General features: G+C 38.8%; 1 protein-coding gene and 1 pseudogene across 1 annotated transcript in view; one reads left to right on the top strand and one right to left on the bottom strand.

Moving 5' to 3' along the window:
- The window catches only part of LOC137210080 (uncharacterized), a 90,850-nt gene extending 82,540 nt beyond the window's left edge, over positions 1–8,310 (top strand). The window contains exons 8-9 of the mRNA XM_067711696.1: positions 85–229; positions 8,062–8,310. Of these exons, the coding sequence (XP_067567797.1) occupies positions 85–229; positions 8,062–8,107 (191 nt within the window). The 3' untranslated portion in view covers positions 8,108–8,310. The remainder of the gene's footprint in view (positions 1–84; positions 230–8,061) is intronic.
- LOC137210251 (UDP-N-acetylglucosamine--peptide N-acetylglucosaminyltransferase 110 kDa subunit pseudogene) overlaps positions 1–18,489 on the bottom strand; it is a 632,586-nt pseudogene that overhangs the window by 532,085 nt on the left and 82,012 nt on the right.

The raw sequence follows: 18,489 nt of genomic DNA on the forward strand, positions 1-18,489 counted from the left end.
CCTGACCCTTCTTAAGGATGACTTATGTTGCTGGGGAAAAAATAAGTGCTCGATGTAGAAGGTGAATAGCTTTATAATTCCCAGGAGAATCTTGGTACCAGGACCACACAATGAAGAACTTGGGAGTCCCCATGGCTAATCCAGCAGAGAGAAAAGGAGGAACAGAGATGCGAGAGAAAATAAAGGGAACTCTTGGTGCAACTTGGTGCTGCTGCAGGCCCAAGTCCAGGTATGTGCTCTCTATCTCCACATCTTAAATAAAAGCCACCATGTTCCTCAGTCTTTCAGGTACTTACAATTTCTCTTTAGAACCTGAAAATGGGGTCACGTTTCCTGTCTGCATTGCTAGAGTACAAAATAGAGGCAGGATGTTTGAAATAGTTCTCCATCTGGCAGAGGAGGCCTTGAAGCTGTGAGCCACTCACTGCAAACCAGCAGGACATGAAGGATTCTTGAGCAGATCTGAAGCTACTGGGAGGCCTTTGAGGAGTTAAATCCCATAGTAAATACTGTACCTTCAATGGCCCCTTCTCCCTCTCTGTCCAGCCTTCCTCCACTCCCGTGGGGGCCCAAAGGGGTTAAATGAGCACTCTTTGACTTGTACTTGGTGGTCCCAGAACTTGACGTGGGCTTGGAGACTTCCATGAAAAGTCTGCCTTCCATCTACTGGCTTGGGTTTCTTGGGCTCTCTGCTCCAGGCTAATCCCTTCAACCTGCTTTTTCCATTTCTGCCAATAATCCCCCTCTCCAGACCTTCCTAATGCTCTTCTGGGGCAGGGGGGAGACTTACTGAGGGCAATGTTTATTTCTAGAGGGAGAGGTGACCACATGACTTCACAGTGGTCGTCCCCTTGATTATTCAGTTTCTGTCTAGATTAGTCGTGGGTGTTTGTGCACCCCAGCCTCACCCCCAGGAGGCTTTAGAACACTGTCCTTATCAGCACTGAGCCTCTCTCTAGCCTCCTTCCCTCTCTCTCCTTACCCATCTTTACCCACAGACTCGCAGGCTTTCTGGACCTCTGAGGAAGATAAGCACTTCACAGAACCTCTGCTACAGAACCAAACATACTGAAATGACTCTTTACGAAGATACTGAAACAACAGAAAAAGAATACATGACGATTGTTTCTCCTGAGGGTTCAGTTACCTAGGGGGCCTTTAGGAAACTTTGACTGATAAATCTAACCTTTCCTTCCTTGGCAATAGTTGATCACACTGTGAGGAAAACAAGTTAGAGAACGGAAAAATAATATTTGGATTTCAACGAAATAATAAAGATGCAGGGACTATCTTTGACTTTTGCAAGGTGAGAAGAGAGTTTACATTTTGATTATTTGATGGCAGGAATCCCTTTTAAAACAGGGCCAGTCTGCATGATGCATTTAAAAACCAACCTTTTCAAATATAGCCATAACCCCCATAAGATTTCTTGATTTCTCTGGGGTCAAATAAACCATCACATCTCACAGTGGTGCCCTGTATATGAAAGTGATAAACATAACCTGGAAGCATGGCAACGGCTAAAACTATGGAGCTGGTAGCCATTCGCTGAAAGGATCTTTTGCTTTTAATTCATTGCAGAAAATGCTAATGTTCAAATTCAGGCAGGTAGATCTTACCAACCATCAAGAGCTTCAGCCCTGCTAACAGCTAAGTATGCACTTTTAAACCCTACTTTGACTGCTCCAGAAACTTACTGGGTTTCATTAATGCCTCTGTTACTATTTCCTTTGTGTCGTTTTCTTTTTCTTTAAAAACATAGCTGTGTGATCTTGGGGAAGTTATATTATTTCCTTGAGACTTGGTTGCCTTCTCTGTGAATATCTCGGTATAATTTTAGTATTGCTCAATAGAATTTTTGGTGATAATGAAAATATTCTATATCTGTACCGTGCAGTGCAGTATTCAATAGCTACATGGAGCTAATAAACATCTTTGGAATATGGCAAATGCAACTGAGGAACTGATTTTTTAATCTTATTTTTAAATTTGGTTAAATATAAATAATGCCATGTGGCTAGCATCTGTTGACAGTACAGATCTACATAATATTTTAAGGACACTCTCCACTCAAAAACTCTACCATTCATTAACTCAACCTAAATATTTTTGCCCTCTGACAAACAAAAGGTAATGTATGCTTCCCTTGAAATTATCTGTCAAGACCTTTATCAGTTTGGGGACATTATATTCTTAAAATTGACTTTGCTTTATGAAACTGTAATAATGCTGGAGTTTCCTGCCCTTGGTACCACCTTTGTGATGATGGGAAATATTGTGGATGATCAAGGACCATTTCAAGAGATCATGGAGAGAAATCTCCTTTTGGATTTAATTTCATTATGAGGATGTCAAAATGCTAAATTACTTAAAATAAAACCCATACCGTTTTTATGCTAAGTTATATTCTACATGTAGCTGGAAAAATGTTAAAAAGATTTTTAAAGAACTGCACATCTATTTTTGAAGCTGATTTGGCTGTTCAAGGTTTGTTAGCACTTTATCCATCTCAGTGCTATTTCACTTAGTAAACAAATGCAGTTGCCATAATTGCTGCATATGTGTCTGTGTTCCCTTCTAGGCTATATGTTTTTGAAGTTAGAAACTATATTTATATCACAGCGCCTATGTATAGCACAATATCCATTGCTAATTCAGATTGTGTTCTAAGATATGAGGCAAAATGTAAGACTTTTATTATAGTCATAAACATCTAGCAAACCAACCAGAAAATAAAAGCGAGCTTTCAGTTGGTTGGCCGAGAACAAAAGAACGAAGAATACCTAGTGCAAAACCATATCTCTAATAACTACTGTTGAAGTTAGAGCACACACATGCTAAAAAATATCTTATCAAAGATTTGAGGTTGGACCAGAAAAAATTATATCAGAAGTGAAAATAATCATGTGGTCTGACCAGCGTGTATCACACAAAGTAAGTGTATACTATATATAAAGTAGATAGACTACGAGGTCCTACTGTATAGCACAGGCAACTATATTCAATACCTTGTAATAACCTATAATGGAAAAGGATCTGAAAAAGAAATACATATATCTGAACCACTTGGCTGTACACCTGAAACACAACATTGTCAATCAACTATACTTCAAGTAAAACAAAACAAAAGAAAAAACTAAGTGTAAAGGGAAGTATAGTTTTATAAATTCACCTCTGATACCCAATGGACCAACTGAAAGACAACAGAAAGTACAACTTTCTAGGAGACAGGACATGGCCGGCAAACCAGGCCGTTACGCTCGGTAACGGTCATACCTGCCAAAAAATATACAGACTACCCTGCATTCATGAATACATAGGAATTCTTCATTTATCTGGCATTGTTAGGCAATGAGGTATTGTATGTTAGGAGAAGTATTTTTAAAATGACAAATTTAAGAGGAGTTATTTTAACCTTCACTCGGTAATTTTTTTCTAAAATTAAGAAATGTATCTACTGGTGTATCTAATGTTTCCTTGATAACTCGGGGTCATCAGTTCAATCAACGTTTGCATGAATAATGCGAATGGAAACAAGACAGGCATGCTTACTGAAACTGAAAATGACATAGCAATGGCTGGAATAACTGATGAGAGAGCAAGAAAAAAGCAAAACTGAAAACAAACCGTGATCAAGAAACAATCAGTCAAGTTCTGACCTTCTGTACTTAGTTTCAAAAAGAGATACCACAAATCCCAGCGAGAGACTCCAGCATCATCAGCTGTCTTTCTCCTTTGTTTCCACCTTCCTTTCCTTTTCCTTCTACCCTAGATTGTTCCAGGAAGTGTTTATAGCTCCTTACAAGACAAATTCTAATACTTGCTTTCTCTCACACAAACTTCACAATATGTCCATGTGATAAATTGTGTGGAGGTAAAAGAGAATTCACCACAGGCACATCTCCTATGAAAATAAAATTAGAAACTAGCTTCTAAACATGAAGAGAGAAGGGCGTGGTGTCAGGCACTAATTCCTTGTGAATTCCTCTCCATTTCTAATAGACGTTTTTCTTTACCAACATCCCTTTTTATTTGTGTCCCATTCCAGACTGCTCCACTCCGCCCATCATCATCTTGTAAAATACATTCACACTCTTTGTGACCCTACTTATTTTCCCATTAAATAATCAATCATAGAACTGTCAGAATTAAATATAGAGTGAAATTAAAATACTGGAGTCGCTTGGAGGGTTTAGCAGCTCCACCAGAAAATACTAGGCATGGATTTAAAAGAGGCTGCGTGGGACTTGCTCTTGTCCAAGTTCTTTCTCAAGAAGTATCTGAAATAAGCCTAAATTCAGAGTTAATCAGACTGGCCTGCTTTCTCAGGTGGACTGAAATTCATTGCTCTTTCCCCTCAACTCCGATGTCAGTGGCACTTTCCGGAGATGAGGTGGACTTCTCTGCCTACTGCAGAAGCTCAGTTCCCCCCGGGTCCACTCCCTGTCTGAATCCCACACTTGAGGCCAGATGCCAGCCTTCCCAGAACATTCGTGGCCTCATTTCAGTTTTTGACCTGCTCAGATTGAGTCCCTCTAGACTCTTTCTCAGCTGGAAACCTGATCTTCCACCCCTTTCCCTAACCTCGATGGTTACCTTCCCTCATTAGGCCTCAGGTGCTTTAGCTATAAAATGATACAGTTGCCCTTAATTCTAAAGTCTTCTTTCTAAAGCGCTACAATGTGGTGGCTCCTTGAAAATGTTTCTCTTTGCTGGTTTTAATTTTGTAGAGAATTAAAAGCACAGCTACTCTAAAAGACAGTAAGTTGCATTGGATAAGGAAAATGTGCTTTTGTAGTTAGATTAACAGGGATGGAAGACGACTTAGTATGTTTTAAGATACTCATGATCCGTTCTCGTGAGAGTCGGGGGAAGAAGGGGAAGAGAGTTAATAAAATCCCAAAGGATTGTGACAAATTAAGTTCACCAAGATGTAGCTGATTAGTTACTACTTGAATAAGCCACACAAATCCAATTCAAGTTGTCCTTTATTTTTCTAAGAAGGATCCCAATGAACTGAGTCCCATGTTCAGTAACTCCACGTTCAATGACTTAGTCTTTAAACACTGTTATGTTGCTGGAAGCAGAAATATTGCCTATCAGTCCTAATTGATGTTTAGCTATCACGCACATTTGAAATAAATTTATTACTTTGACTGGTCTCAGTGTAATACATTCCAAAGGGGCAAAGAGCACACGAAAAGTTATGGAGTCTCCATCTTCTACACTAAAGTGTGCAATAAATTACATATTATTTGGCCGTGAAATTCACAAGCCATAGAAACCACGCCATTAGCAGTGTATACAGTGGTAAAGAGCAGGTAATGAGAATGATATAAAACCAAACAGACTGCGTACGTTGGCACTGCTGCCAATAAAGCAATCATTAAATGCATTCATATGCATCTACGCTAGGTAAGCTCTTTGAGGGCAATTGCTATGAATTCTACATACCTGTCAGGATACTATATATAGCCCACTTTCTATGGCCTGTATTCAAAGACGCTGAGAAAGGGTTACTCTGGGTAAATCCAGACCTTTTCTCAATATAGAATTTGGTCAACATGCATTCTGAACAGCAAAATTTCACAGTATTTTCCTACACTAATTGTCACCTCAGCAAATGCAGGATTAAGTATAATGGATTATAAGAAGTTAGAAAGGAAAGATGGAAGAAAAGAAGGAAGGTAGAAAAAAGGTGGGTATGGAGTACTTCAACATTTATGTAAAGAGTGGACCTAAAACTACCCTGAGGTTACTGTGAATTATTAGCATATGCTATAGAAACTTAAATGAAAAAATAAAAAAACCCAGCAAGGGAAACTCAAAGATTCTCTGTTTTTTCACTTTACTGCATATACACGTCCATCTTAAACAATCTATATGCTTATATCCAACAAGAGAGCATTGTTTTGCAAGGCTATTTGGGTTCTATCAGCATGTAAAGGTCGGACAACTCAACTTTAGCAGAGTTAGGCTTCAGGTGAATAATTGCTTCTTTCAGGTTGCGAGCATTTGAATTTTCCAGAAATGTTTCCCAAAATATGAAAACTAAAAGAAGGGTCCTAGGACAGCATCCTTTAGAAGTGTTATATAGTATCAAGGCTTTTGGAAGAAGAGAATCCTTGTCGATTATCAACACAATGATTCCAAGCAGGTCAATTTTTGCTGAGAATATTATATAACAGAACCCATTTCACCTCCATTATACTGACAATGATCTTCCTTACTTCAACCTTGTGCTTCTTAGTAAAGTTGAAAATACTGAGCCAAGAACAGACAGTGACAATGCCAGAGACTCAGATGTACCTATAGGTGCCTTCAGACAACATCAGCCACCCAGGCTAAAGTCCTGGTTTAAAACATCCCAACATGAATGAATCTCAAAAACCATATGCTGAGCAAGTGAAGCCAGATCAAAAGGGCACCTACTGTATTATTCAACTTACATGAAATTGTAAACTGGGCAAAAGTCATCTCTAAAGATAAAAAACAGATTCGTGGTTGCCTTGGGGTGGGAGATGGGGATATTTTTGCAAAAGCCTGGGAGGAAACTTTCTAGGGTTTTAGAATTGTTATCTATCTTTATGGGGGTGGTAGTTATACAAATGTATACATTAATTAAAAGTCACTGAACCGTTGACTAAAAATGTCTGCATTTTATTGTATGTAAATGATACCTTAATAGGGTTGGTTACAAAATAAACCAAAACCAAAACAAAGCAGAAGAAAAACCTCTCAAGACCTCAAAGGAAATACACTGTTTTCTTCCAGGGTACCAGATTGGAAATGAGGCATTGGTCTGTTCTACCCTCAGATTATCCCTAGGATTATCTAGTCTATTTTAAAGCACTAGAGTCCCCTATCAGGAAAACTCACCCCATGTTTAATTACTTTGATTTCTTCTGTGCCTCTTCTCCCAACACAGTGAAGCCATTCACGCAAGAAAAACCGCCTTTTTCCAACTTTGCATCACCACATATTCTTTCTAAAGCTATTATTTATGTAATAAAATTTGGCTACACTTTGTAAAAATCTAGCTTTTTGAGCCTTACAAATCTTAACAGTTAACCTATTGCCTCCACTGGAATTTGGAAAAAAAATTATTTTGAAAACGAATAGCTGAGAATTCACATTTTTGCTTTTTGTGATTTTCTCTTCCACTAAGATAGAAGTGAGTAGGAATGAGAAACACATACATAAAGAAAAAAAATTATCTTGCTGCCTTTGCATGGTTATAATTTATAGGAGGCCCTTTTCAAAAATAATCTATTATCAGAATCAATAAAATATAATCTCCATGAAGGCCAGGCCAGGATATTTGTCTCTTTTTCAGCAGATTGCAATACAAACCACATTCATGGATATGCTTCTTGATGATCTTTGTAATACTGGAACAGTTGCCCATTTCCTCATGCCTCTTCACCTTAACTTCAACCTGGTTTCTCACTAATGACCTCACATTTCCTTCTCTATCACTTGGTTGTGGGCCTCTTTTCCGACTCCAACTCGCATTTCACTCTGGCACCAAAGGAAGACTCACACCTTCCTGCTTTTTAGTGATACCTCAAGGTCATTACCATATTGTGATCACCCTGCAGAATAGCCAGACAATTGTTATTTCAGAGCCATCTGACAGTTTGTAGTTCTAAAAATTAACTAAGGACCGCATTTGTCAAAAATATCCTAGTTTAAGATTTTGGTAATACAGCAACAGTCATTCCGAAGTCATTTATGACAATCAGTGTGGGAAGCACCCTCCTTCAGGAAGATCCTTTGCCATACAATACTCTTTCCCTGTCTGGTAATAAGGAAGCACAGCCGTGGAAAGTAACCTTTTGTGGAAAGAAATACTTGGCTTCGAGGAGGCTTGCAGTTCATACATTTTTCTTGAATTAGATTCCCCATTAATTACTTTATCCACAAAGAGGTGATTATCAGAGTTATGTAAGCAATTAAGGAGATGCTACTCCACATTCTTTCAGCTTGTTGACCTTTCTCACTTTATTTCATGTGGCTATCTGAAACATCAGTGATTTACATGTCTTTTTTTTTTAACAGATTTCTGTGTGTGTGTGTCCCCATGATGAAAACATCATTAAAGTAAAATATCATGAATAGACTCTTAAGAAGCAGAGTCTACTTAAAGTCCTGGAAAATATGAAAGCACTAATATTCATGGACAACTCTACACTCTGAAAGTTACTCCAAATTTTGTTGATGTCTCTTTTGTCTAGGAGATTTTCAAATTTTCTACCATGATCATTTGTTAGTTTTATAATTACATAATAAAGGCATTACATCATACAATCTTTTGTTATCCATTGCACTTTTAAAACCATTCCTTTCCTTGTCCTCAGCAGATATGTCATAGATTATTAGTACACAAGCAAAGACTTTCAACGTAACAGTACTTTATAGTGAGAAGAACTATACTGAGCTATCTCTATCCTAAGACAATGCACCAGGAAAGCACTAGGAATTCTTAAGCACTAGGAATACAGAGACGATCAAGGGGCAAGTTCCTTGCCTTCGAGTATACATGATCATTATAGCAAATGCTTAAATAGCGCTTAGTATATAACTCACCACAGCAGTCTTATTATCCTCCTTTTTAATAGGTGAGCAGAGGAAGCCACAGGGAAGTCATAGGGTAAAGCCAGAATTTGAACCTAGGTAGACTAGTACACTCTCCACGGCTTTAACTACTACATTAAAAATATATATAAGTTATATATATAAACTCCAAGTATTCCAAAGTTACAAAACACTTATCTACCAAAACTCAAAAAGGAGCACACAAACTTGCATAGAAAATAAACATGTAAAAATTCATAAAGAAACCACAATATAACCTGCTCCACATAATATACTGACTGCAGTGTCCTTGGCCTCTCCCATCCTTAGGTAGCTGGAAATTACAACAAAATAATACTTTTCACCTTTGGAAGCCACACCATCTCTCATACCCACCAACCAATTACTTCCTTAGAGAGAATAGGAAATTAACCTGAATATCATAAATATATATATATATATATATATATATATAGCATTAGTGATGTAGAATCTTTGTTTAAAGACAATAACTTCAATAGCAGAGGGAACGTTACCATTGCAGGCTTCCGATAACCTCTATATTTCTCAGATTTCAAGCTAAATCATATAATGCCATATTGTGTCTGAAGCTATTTTTTCAATAGTCCATTTTCTTAAATGGACGAACAAAGCCATAAATACTGAGGAACATTTTGGCTCCCAATTCCTAAAGCCATTCTGATTATGCCTGGGTGATCATGGGGACGTCATCGGAACTACCAGAGGACTGGCTGAAATACCAGTGTTCTGGCCAGCTTACAAATTAGAAATTATACAGAATCCAATTTTATTTTTTTGTTAAGTAATTACTGTGAGGCTGTTGGGATGTCAGTGTAAAGTCCTTTCATGTGTAATCTTTTTCCATTAGATAGGGAACAATGCCAATCCCCGTCATAAATACTTTCACAACCTGACACTGAAAATCCACTGTAGGGCATAGGACCTGCAAATAGGATGTGAATCACACACATCCACTCATTCAGATAATCCACAAATATTCATTTTTAAGTCTACTATATGCCAATAATGTACCGGCCTCTCAGATGCTAGACCATGCTAAATGCTGAAACAGACATACTCAGTTCGGGCCCTCCTGGAACTTATTACCTACAGAAGTGACTTCATTGTAAACGGTCAGGTCTCAGCCAATGCTATTATCATCAGCAGGTAACCAAATGATACAGCTTGCTTTCTAAACAAGCTCCACACTCCTTCCTTTCAACATTTTTGCTTTCCTTCAAGGCACATAATCCAGTGGTCAGTTTCTCCCACTTAGTGAGGTTTGGGGAAAAGGTACCCAGTGAACAATTCCTTGTGGCCTCACTCTTTCCTCATACTCTCCTCTGTGCTCTTGAGCTAAAGAGACCTGGATTAAAGTCAGTTGTTCTAAGCTTATTATTTTAAAATACGGCTGCTCCTGCTTTGAGGATTTCCACTGGACCAACACAGCAGCAAAGCAGCACTGAATCAGAAGCAGGTAAATTTCAAAATGACAGCTCTAAACATATCCACTCTCCTTTTGTTCTCCTCCTATCCCTTTGCTCTGAACACCTCTGCCCTGAGGCTTTGCCTTTACCCTTCTCTGATTACTGCTCCAAAAGGGTTTCCAAGAGCAGGGAGTATTTATGGTTTCATTTGCTCCCAAGTCCGTGGTGGAAAAGGATGTTTGCTTCCTGATTCTTAGTAATTCTACACTCACATCATTAACACAAAAATCATCATTAAAAAAAAAAATTTCCTCAGCTTCATATTTCTTCTGGGCCAACACTGAAAGAATATTTTCAAAGAAACAATATCCTCTCTCCTTTGCTCTTCTGAGTTTCACGTTCTTACCTCCAGTCTCATTTTCAACCCTTATTACGAGATGCATCACAAAAACAGAAGAAAGTTCTTTGTGCTTTCCTGTACCAGCTAATTATTCTAATTTGTTCTGTCTCTACCGACCAGAATGCGAAATCAACACAAAGGCTGATTATGCGACCTCTTCCAAGGGAATGGTCTGAGAGTTGTCTATTTACTAATGAAGTTCGGTGTGTATTAAGGGTTGACTGAAGCAATCATCAGGAATTTTCATCTCTTAAATTAGTCTTTTCTACCAGATGCACATCTTTCATTTCGGATAATATAACTTTTAAGTTCAGGATACAACTGGAGAAAAGAAAAAAAGGTAACCAACACAACATTTGCAGTAATAACACAGTAACAGCTATCCTTCCCTGAGGAATTCAGCTTACTTTATGGACACAATTTAGTACACACTCATAAGAAAGTTAACAAAGCCCAAAACCACTTCACAATAGCGTAGAGAGGTAAAGGTCAGAAATTATTACTGCCAGACCCAGCAGACAATGGCACCTACAGGAAAGAGCACAGGACAGGAAAACCTGGAAGCCTGTGTTCCAGTTTCGGTTATTCCTGTAAGCATTAGTACGATCTGAGTGAACTCAGCCTGCCCTGCTTTTTCCGTTTATAAAAACCTACATCATCCTCTCAGTAGAATGAAATGCCACATCTGAAAAGTTGCAGATCTCTTTAGGAAAGAAACAAAACTCATGCTTTCCAACCAAAATGGAATAATTCAGTCAATGGAGACTTAATAAAAATCTGCCATAAAGCAATTGTTTACTTGAAATCTATCTTTTGTGGTATATTTATTGGGGTAAGGAGTGTAAGCAAATCATAATTAGAGTTACCGATTATTCCAGAAATCAAGGTCATTGAGTTCAGATTCCAACTTTGACCCTGACCCAGGCTTACGGAGATGTAAGATGTCCCAATACCTCATATCCACCATACATGGGAGAAACAAGGTATGCAGACAGATCCTCTTATAAATATCCCATATGTCGTGGTTTTAATACAGGGTCTCAGATTCATTGCCATTCTTCGCATCCAGATGTGGGCATTTTCCCTTGAATTTAGGCAGGCTTTCCATGGCTTCAAACAATAGAGCAGGGGTCAGTAAATTATGGCTGGTGGGCCAAGTCTAGGCCTCTACCAGCTTTTATAAATGAAGCTTTATTGGAACACAGCCATGTTCCTTAGTATATGTATTGTTTGTGTCTGTTTTCACATCACAGCAGCAGAGCTAAGTAGTTGCAAAAGAGGCTGTATGGCTTGTAAAGCCTAAAATATTGACTGTCTGACATTTTATGGAAAAAGGTCTCCAACGCCTGCAATAGTATATAATGAAAGTGATGCTATGTAACATCTAAGACTAGGTCATAAAAGGTCATGCAGCTTTTGCATGATTCTCGTGGAATGCTTCAACCCTGGACACTCATTCTCTTGGGATACTCTATCTTGAATCCTAACTACCACGTTATGAGAAGTCCAAGCCACCTGGGCAGCCATCTATAGGCACAGTCAACAGTCCTTGTTGGGCCCAGTCTTCAAGGGCCAGACATGTGAATTAAAATTATCTAGATGATTCCAGCTCCAGCCATCCGAATCCTCATGAGCTGAGGTTTCAGATATCAGTCATGGAGTAGAGACAAGCCATCTCCTCTGTGTACTGTTTGAACTGCTGACCCACAAAATCTGGGCACATATTAAAATTTTTGTTTATTTCACCACTAAGTTTGGACTTCTTTATTATGTAGCAATAGATAACTATAGCACTGTGTCTGTACACAGGATATCTACATTTCACAGAGCACAGATTTTTAGATGTGAATGTTGACTGCTCAATTTCTAAGAAGAACGTATACACACACATAGGTACAAAATGTTTATGCATATGTAAATATTAGACCTATATAAACTAATCTATATTATCCATAAAATGAGGGGGCCTTGATAATGGCTAACATTATTTTTCGGTATTTATTGTGTTCCAAGAACTGACAAATTCTTGCATTGTACGAATTTTCTCTTTCACCCTCATAGCAACTCTCTGAGAGAAGTAATGGTATCTCTATTTTATAGATGAGAAAACTGAGGCAAAAACAGATAACATGCTCAAGAGTACTCAACAAGTAAATTTTAGAGTCAAGATTTGAACCCAGGTTCTCAAGTTTTAGATCCCTTACTCATACTCACCAAGCTATATACTGAGGAAGGGGATGAAAGCTGATGCCATTACCTCATGCTCAAGAAGTTAGACAGAAACTTAGCAGGTATGGTTGAAAGAAGACAGGACTTGGAGTCATAAGTCCAGAGGCTGAGTTATGAGATGAATTCTCCTCTCATCTAGATATAGGTTTGTTTTTAGAAAATGAAGAAGATCACTGCATATTTTGATTGTTAATTTCTGTACTTAATGATTACCAAAGAATGGACTTTTACCAGGGAGCTATTTTGCAATGACATAAATTATTGATTCAAACTCAAACCTTTATTATAAATTATTGATTCAAAATCAAATCTTTATTAAGTCTCCCTTGCATCAGAAGTTTTTCCCACTCTTCATTTCTTTGAAACCCTTTCCTGTCTACTCTTGGCCAAAGCTTGAAGCCTAATTTAACACTTGGAAATAAAATAATGAAATAGTCATAACACAGCAATTCCAATGCCTACTGAAATGGAAGCTCTAAATAATTTTTCAGATAATTTAGGAAATTAAAAATATTTACATCATAGATGCAAAGACAGAAGTTACTTGTGTAATAAATGGTGAGACAAAAAGTTTCTGGTCAAGTAGATTTGTTTATATATGATCACTAATCTGAGTTCTACCCCTGTGCTAAAACCCAGTGACAGGTTGCATACAGCTTCTAAAGGGATAGTTCAGTGCATTGGGTCAAATTCATGCCATAAAATGTGGTATTAGTAGTAGTACTAGAAGACAGAGTGACTGTCTTCTTTGGGACATAGATGAAGACCCCAAGATAGACAATATCAAGGACAAATTATGTAGTATAAGATATTATCTCAGTCCTTGGAACATGTCATCCAGGATAGAACAAGAAGTAGATTTATTATCAAGTACATGAAGCCAGAGACAGTAAGCAATGAGTGGTAGTTGGTTAAAATAGACAGGTTTTAGAAGCAGAGGCACGGATGTAGAAAACAAACTTAGGGTTACCAGGGGATTGTGGCAGGGAGGCTAAACTGGGAGATTGGGACTGAAATATACACACTACTATACATGAAATAGATAACTAGTAAGAACCTGCTCTTCTTATTAGCCCAGGGAACTCCATTCAGTACTCTGTAATGGGCTATTTGGAAAAGACTCCAAAAAAAAAATAAAAGTGGGGCTTCCCTGGTGGCACAGTGGTTGAGAGTCGGCCTGCTGATGCAGGGGACACGGGTTCGTGCCCCGGTCCGCGAAGATCCCACATGCCGCGGAGCAGCTGGGCCCGTGAGCCACGGCCGCTGAGCCTGCGCGTCTGGAGCCTGTGCTCCACAACGGGAAAGGCCACAACAGTGAGAGGCCCGCGTACTGAAAAAAGAAAAAAAAAAAAGTGGATATATGTACATGTATAACTGATTCACTTTGCTGTACACCTGAAACTAACACAACACTGTAAATCAACTATGCTCCAATAAAAATTTAAAAAAAAAATAGGTTTTAAGAACCATAGTCAGGGAGCAGTGTGGATTGGAAAGACCTGGCAAGAAAAATTTCTGCATCCTCAGACAATGCTCCCCAAGCTGGCTATTGCAAGGGTGAGCATTTAAGAGATCTTTGACCTAAGGAGGACATGAGATTAACAATCTATCCCAATGTGCATGAATTATTCTCCTCGGTGCTATCAGAAATCAGATGGCATCCTAGAGCAGGGGTCAGCAGATCTTTTTTGTAAAGGGTCAGATAGTAAATATTTTGGATTTTCTGTACCATACGTCTCCATTGCAACTGCCCATCTGCTGCTGTAGCACAGAAACAGCCATGCACAATATTAAGGAATGGATGAGGCTGTGTTCAAGCAAAACGTTATGTACAAAACCAGGAGTCAAGCGAGATCTGATCAGTGGGCCAGAGTGTGCGGACGCCAGTTCTGGGTCAGTGTTCACAGCTGAATGAGTCATGAGGCCTTAAGTTCCAGTTCTCATTGTACTACTTTCTACCTGGGTGAACTTGGGTTCGTCCTTTTATTTATATGGGCCACTGTATTAGTCAAGGTTCTCCAGAAAAACAGAACCAACAGCATGTGTATACAATGTGCCCATATATACTGACAGATATAGATCTAGATATCGATATTGATATCTAGATCTATATCCATATCTATATAAAGATAGAGAAAGAGAGAGATTTTAAACAATTGGTTCACACAATAATAGAGGCTTGGTAAATTCAAAAGCTGCAGATTAGGCTGTCTAGAAACTCGAGGAAGAGTTGCAGTTCAATTTCTGTAAGTCTTCTGGCAGAATTCCTTTTTGCGACAGGGAGGTCAGTCTTTATTAAGAGCTTCACCTGATTGGATGAAGCCCATGCATATTATGGAGGATAATCTGCTTTACTCAAAGTCCACCACAAATTTAGTTATGAATTTCATCCCAAAACACCATCATAGGGACTACCCTGGTGGCACAGTGGTTAAGAATCTGCCTGCCAATGCAGGGGACACGGGTTTGAGCCCTGGTCTGGGAAGATCTCACATGCCATGGAGCAACTAAGCCCATGCACCTAGCGCCCATGCTCTGCAACAAGAGAAGCCACCGCAATGAGAAGCCCGCACACCACAACAAAGAGTAGCCCACGTGCTCTATTGCTGCAAATAGAGAAAGCCCACGTGCAGCAACGAAGACCCAATGCAGCCAAAAATCATAAATAAATAAAACATAAAAATTTTAAAAAACACAAAAACACCATCACAGAAATATCCAGAATAATATTTGACCAAATAACTGGGCATGGTGGCCCAGACAAATTGACATGGAAAATTCACCACCTAAGCCATAGTTTTGTCACCTTTTACTGAGAAATATGACTTATCTGAGCTATTTTGATACCTAGAAGATACCTTCTAGAGGTAACACCCTCAGTATTTTACATGGTAGGCAGTAGAGGGAATGAGCCCATTTGCCCAGTCATATGACACCTAAAGGATAAAATTCTGTCTTCTCTCTCCAACCCACAAGGATGAACGCCAAAAATACATCACTTATATCTGCTTTAGCTAACATAGGATAGACCTATGCTCCCAGTAAGTCTCATGAAATGCTGTTTCATTAAGGAGAGACTTTACTTGCTAAGATTAGAAGCAAAAGAGGGTGGTGGATGAAAAACTGCCCAAGGATATAAGCTCATGCAAGGAAGCAGGAGAGAGAATGGGTATCCGAAGATGTGCGCTCTGAGCCAACACTAATTCCACAGCATCAGGTTATAATTCAGGGAGCCCAACCGCTGGGGGTTTTTTCCCCTTCTTCTTTTCCCCCAAAGAGGGACAAGCATACTGACAAAGGAAGAGCATCAGTCACCACAGATAAATTGCTTTTCAGAGGTGATCTCGCAAATGATTTGGCTCAGTGTAGACTATGATTTGCCTCCCCAAACCATAAGCTAGAGCATTTCATTCCAGGTCCCTCTTCAAATATCCATGATAGGTAAAACTCTGGCATCAAGTAGGTCTTGAAATCTCCCCAGGTGATTATAATATGCAACCAGGGCTGAGAATCTGGAGATGTAGAGCAAACTTAAATTGAACTTTAGTTAAACAGTAAAACAAGCTCTGACTCTACTGGCTGGAGCTAGACAAGGGATATGGATTTAGTGGGATGAGAAGATAAAGGACACCAGGGAGTAAATCAAATGCTTTACACCTGTGCTTAGCTAATTGTTACTCAGATAATTCAGACAATCTTACAGCACCTGAACCCTGAAATTCCTTAGTTCTGTTTAAAAAAAAGGAACTCTTCAAGTAACTGAACTCTGAGAATCATGCCAATCATAAAGAAAAAGAAGAAATCTTATTTTTTGAATTAGTTGATTTCATATATACTGTTTCACTTTCATGATATTAACTAGTTATCTTTCTTTCCATTTTATGTTTGAGGAAAGTAAGGCTTTAAAGTCTCAGTAATTTTCTCAAGGTCACTTGTTAAGGGTGTGGTAGGCAGCATAATGGCTCCTAAAAATGCCCTCACCCTAATCCCTAGAACCCAATAATATGTTACCTTACATGGTAAAGAGGACTTTGCAGATATGACTGAAGTTATAGGCCTTGAGATAGAAAGATTATCCTGGTTTACCTCATGGAACAAATCTAATTGCATGAGTCCTTAAAAGCAGAAAACCATTCCCAACTGTAGAAAGAGAAAGAGAGAGATGTCCTAATAGAAGCAGAATCAGAGAGATGCAACATTTTGGGGTTTGTAGGTGGAGAAAGGGGACTCTGAGTCAAGGACTACAAGTGACCACTGGAAGCGGATAAAGTCCAGGGAACAGAAACACCCCTAAGAGCCTCCAGAAAAGAATGTAGCTCTGCCAACACTTTTTTTTCTTTTTTAACCATCTTTATTGGAGTATAATTGCTTTACAATGGCGTGTTAGTTTCTGCTTCATAACAAAGTGAATCAGCTATACATATACATATATCCCCATATCTCCTCCCTCTTGCATCTCCCTCCCACCCTCCCTTCCCTATCCCACACATCTAGGTGGACACAAAGCACAGAGCTGATCTCCCTGTGTTTTGTGGCTGCTTCCCACTAGCTAGGTCTTTTACATTTGGTAGTGTATATATGTCCATGCCACTCTCTCACTTCATCCCAGATTACCCTTCCCCATCCCTGTGTCCTCAAGTCCACTCTCTATGGCTGCGTCTTTATTCCTGCCCTGCCCCTAGGTTCTTCATAACCATTTTTTCTTTTTTTTTTTAGATTCCATATATATGTGTTAGCATATGGTATTTGTTTTTCTCTTTCTGACTTACTTCACTCTGTATGACAGTCTCTAGGTCAATCCACCTCACTACAAATAACTCAATTTCATTTCTTTTTATGGCTGAGTAATATTCCATTGTATATATGTGCCACATCTTTATCCATTCATCTGTCGATCCTGCCAACACTTTTACTTAATTGAGACCAATGTCAGACTTGTAAGGTCATAAATTTACGTTGCTTTGAGTCACTAAATTTGGGATAATTTGTATGAAAGCAATAAAAAAAAAAATACAGAGGTCCTACAAGAGCCAGGCTATATATTTATACTTAAGTATTTCTGAAATGAATTTAACCTTGTGATTGACAGCAGCAGCAGCAGCAGCTTCCAAGGGATCCCACCACACACCTGAGGCAAAAGGAGCCTAATACAAAGCAGTGACAGCAGCAGGTCACTGCCCCACACTTGGGGTAGAGGGGGACTTGATCTACTGTAGCAGCAGCATAGCCTGAATGGGAACCCATCCTCCTGTGGCACTAGTCCCATCAACATTAGTCTAATCTGCTAGCATCTGCTGTGCCAACAGGCCCAACATATACAAACCCCCCAACTCAGTAGCATTAAGTGAGCCAGGCTCAGTGTTTCCTGAAACTCATATCCAGTTGCACTGGAAATCCAAGATATCACCTACTGTTATGAAAACATAAACAATAACAGAAGACTGGGAACTTCAGAAAGAAAAGGGGAACAATGGAATGGGTGAAAACAAATGGGGTAAATATAAGAGACTATCATTAGCCTCATGAGTTTCTTAAATTCTATATGATGGTCAAAGCAAAAATGATGACACCATCTGATGGGGTTCTCAATGTAGAGAAAGGAAATACTACAGAAAATCATACTTTAAAACTGGGGAATATTAAGAGACCTAAATGGAAGTAAAATTTTGAAACTTCACTTGAAGTAATGAAACACTGATTCCAGTAGGCTATGATAAGTTACATATGTATACTGTAATGCCAAAAGCAACCACTAAGAAAACTATACAAACAGTATACACAAATGATTATAAATGAATTAAATTAAAATGGACTTATTAAAAAATGTTTAAGTAA

This window comes from Pseudorca crassidens, chromosome 17 (assembly GCF_039906515.1).
Source record: "Pseudorca crassidens isolate mPseCra1 chromosome 17, mPseCra1.hap1, whole genome shotgun sequence".
Classification (NCBI taxonomy): Eukaryota; Metazoa; Chordata; class Mammalia; order Artiodactyla; family Delphinidae; genus Pseudorca; species Pseudorca crassidens.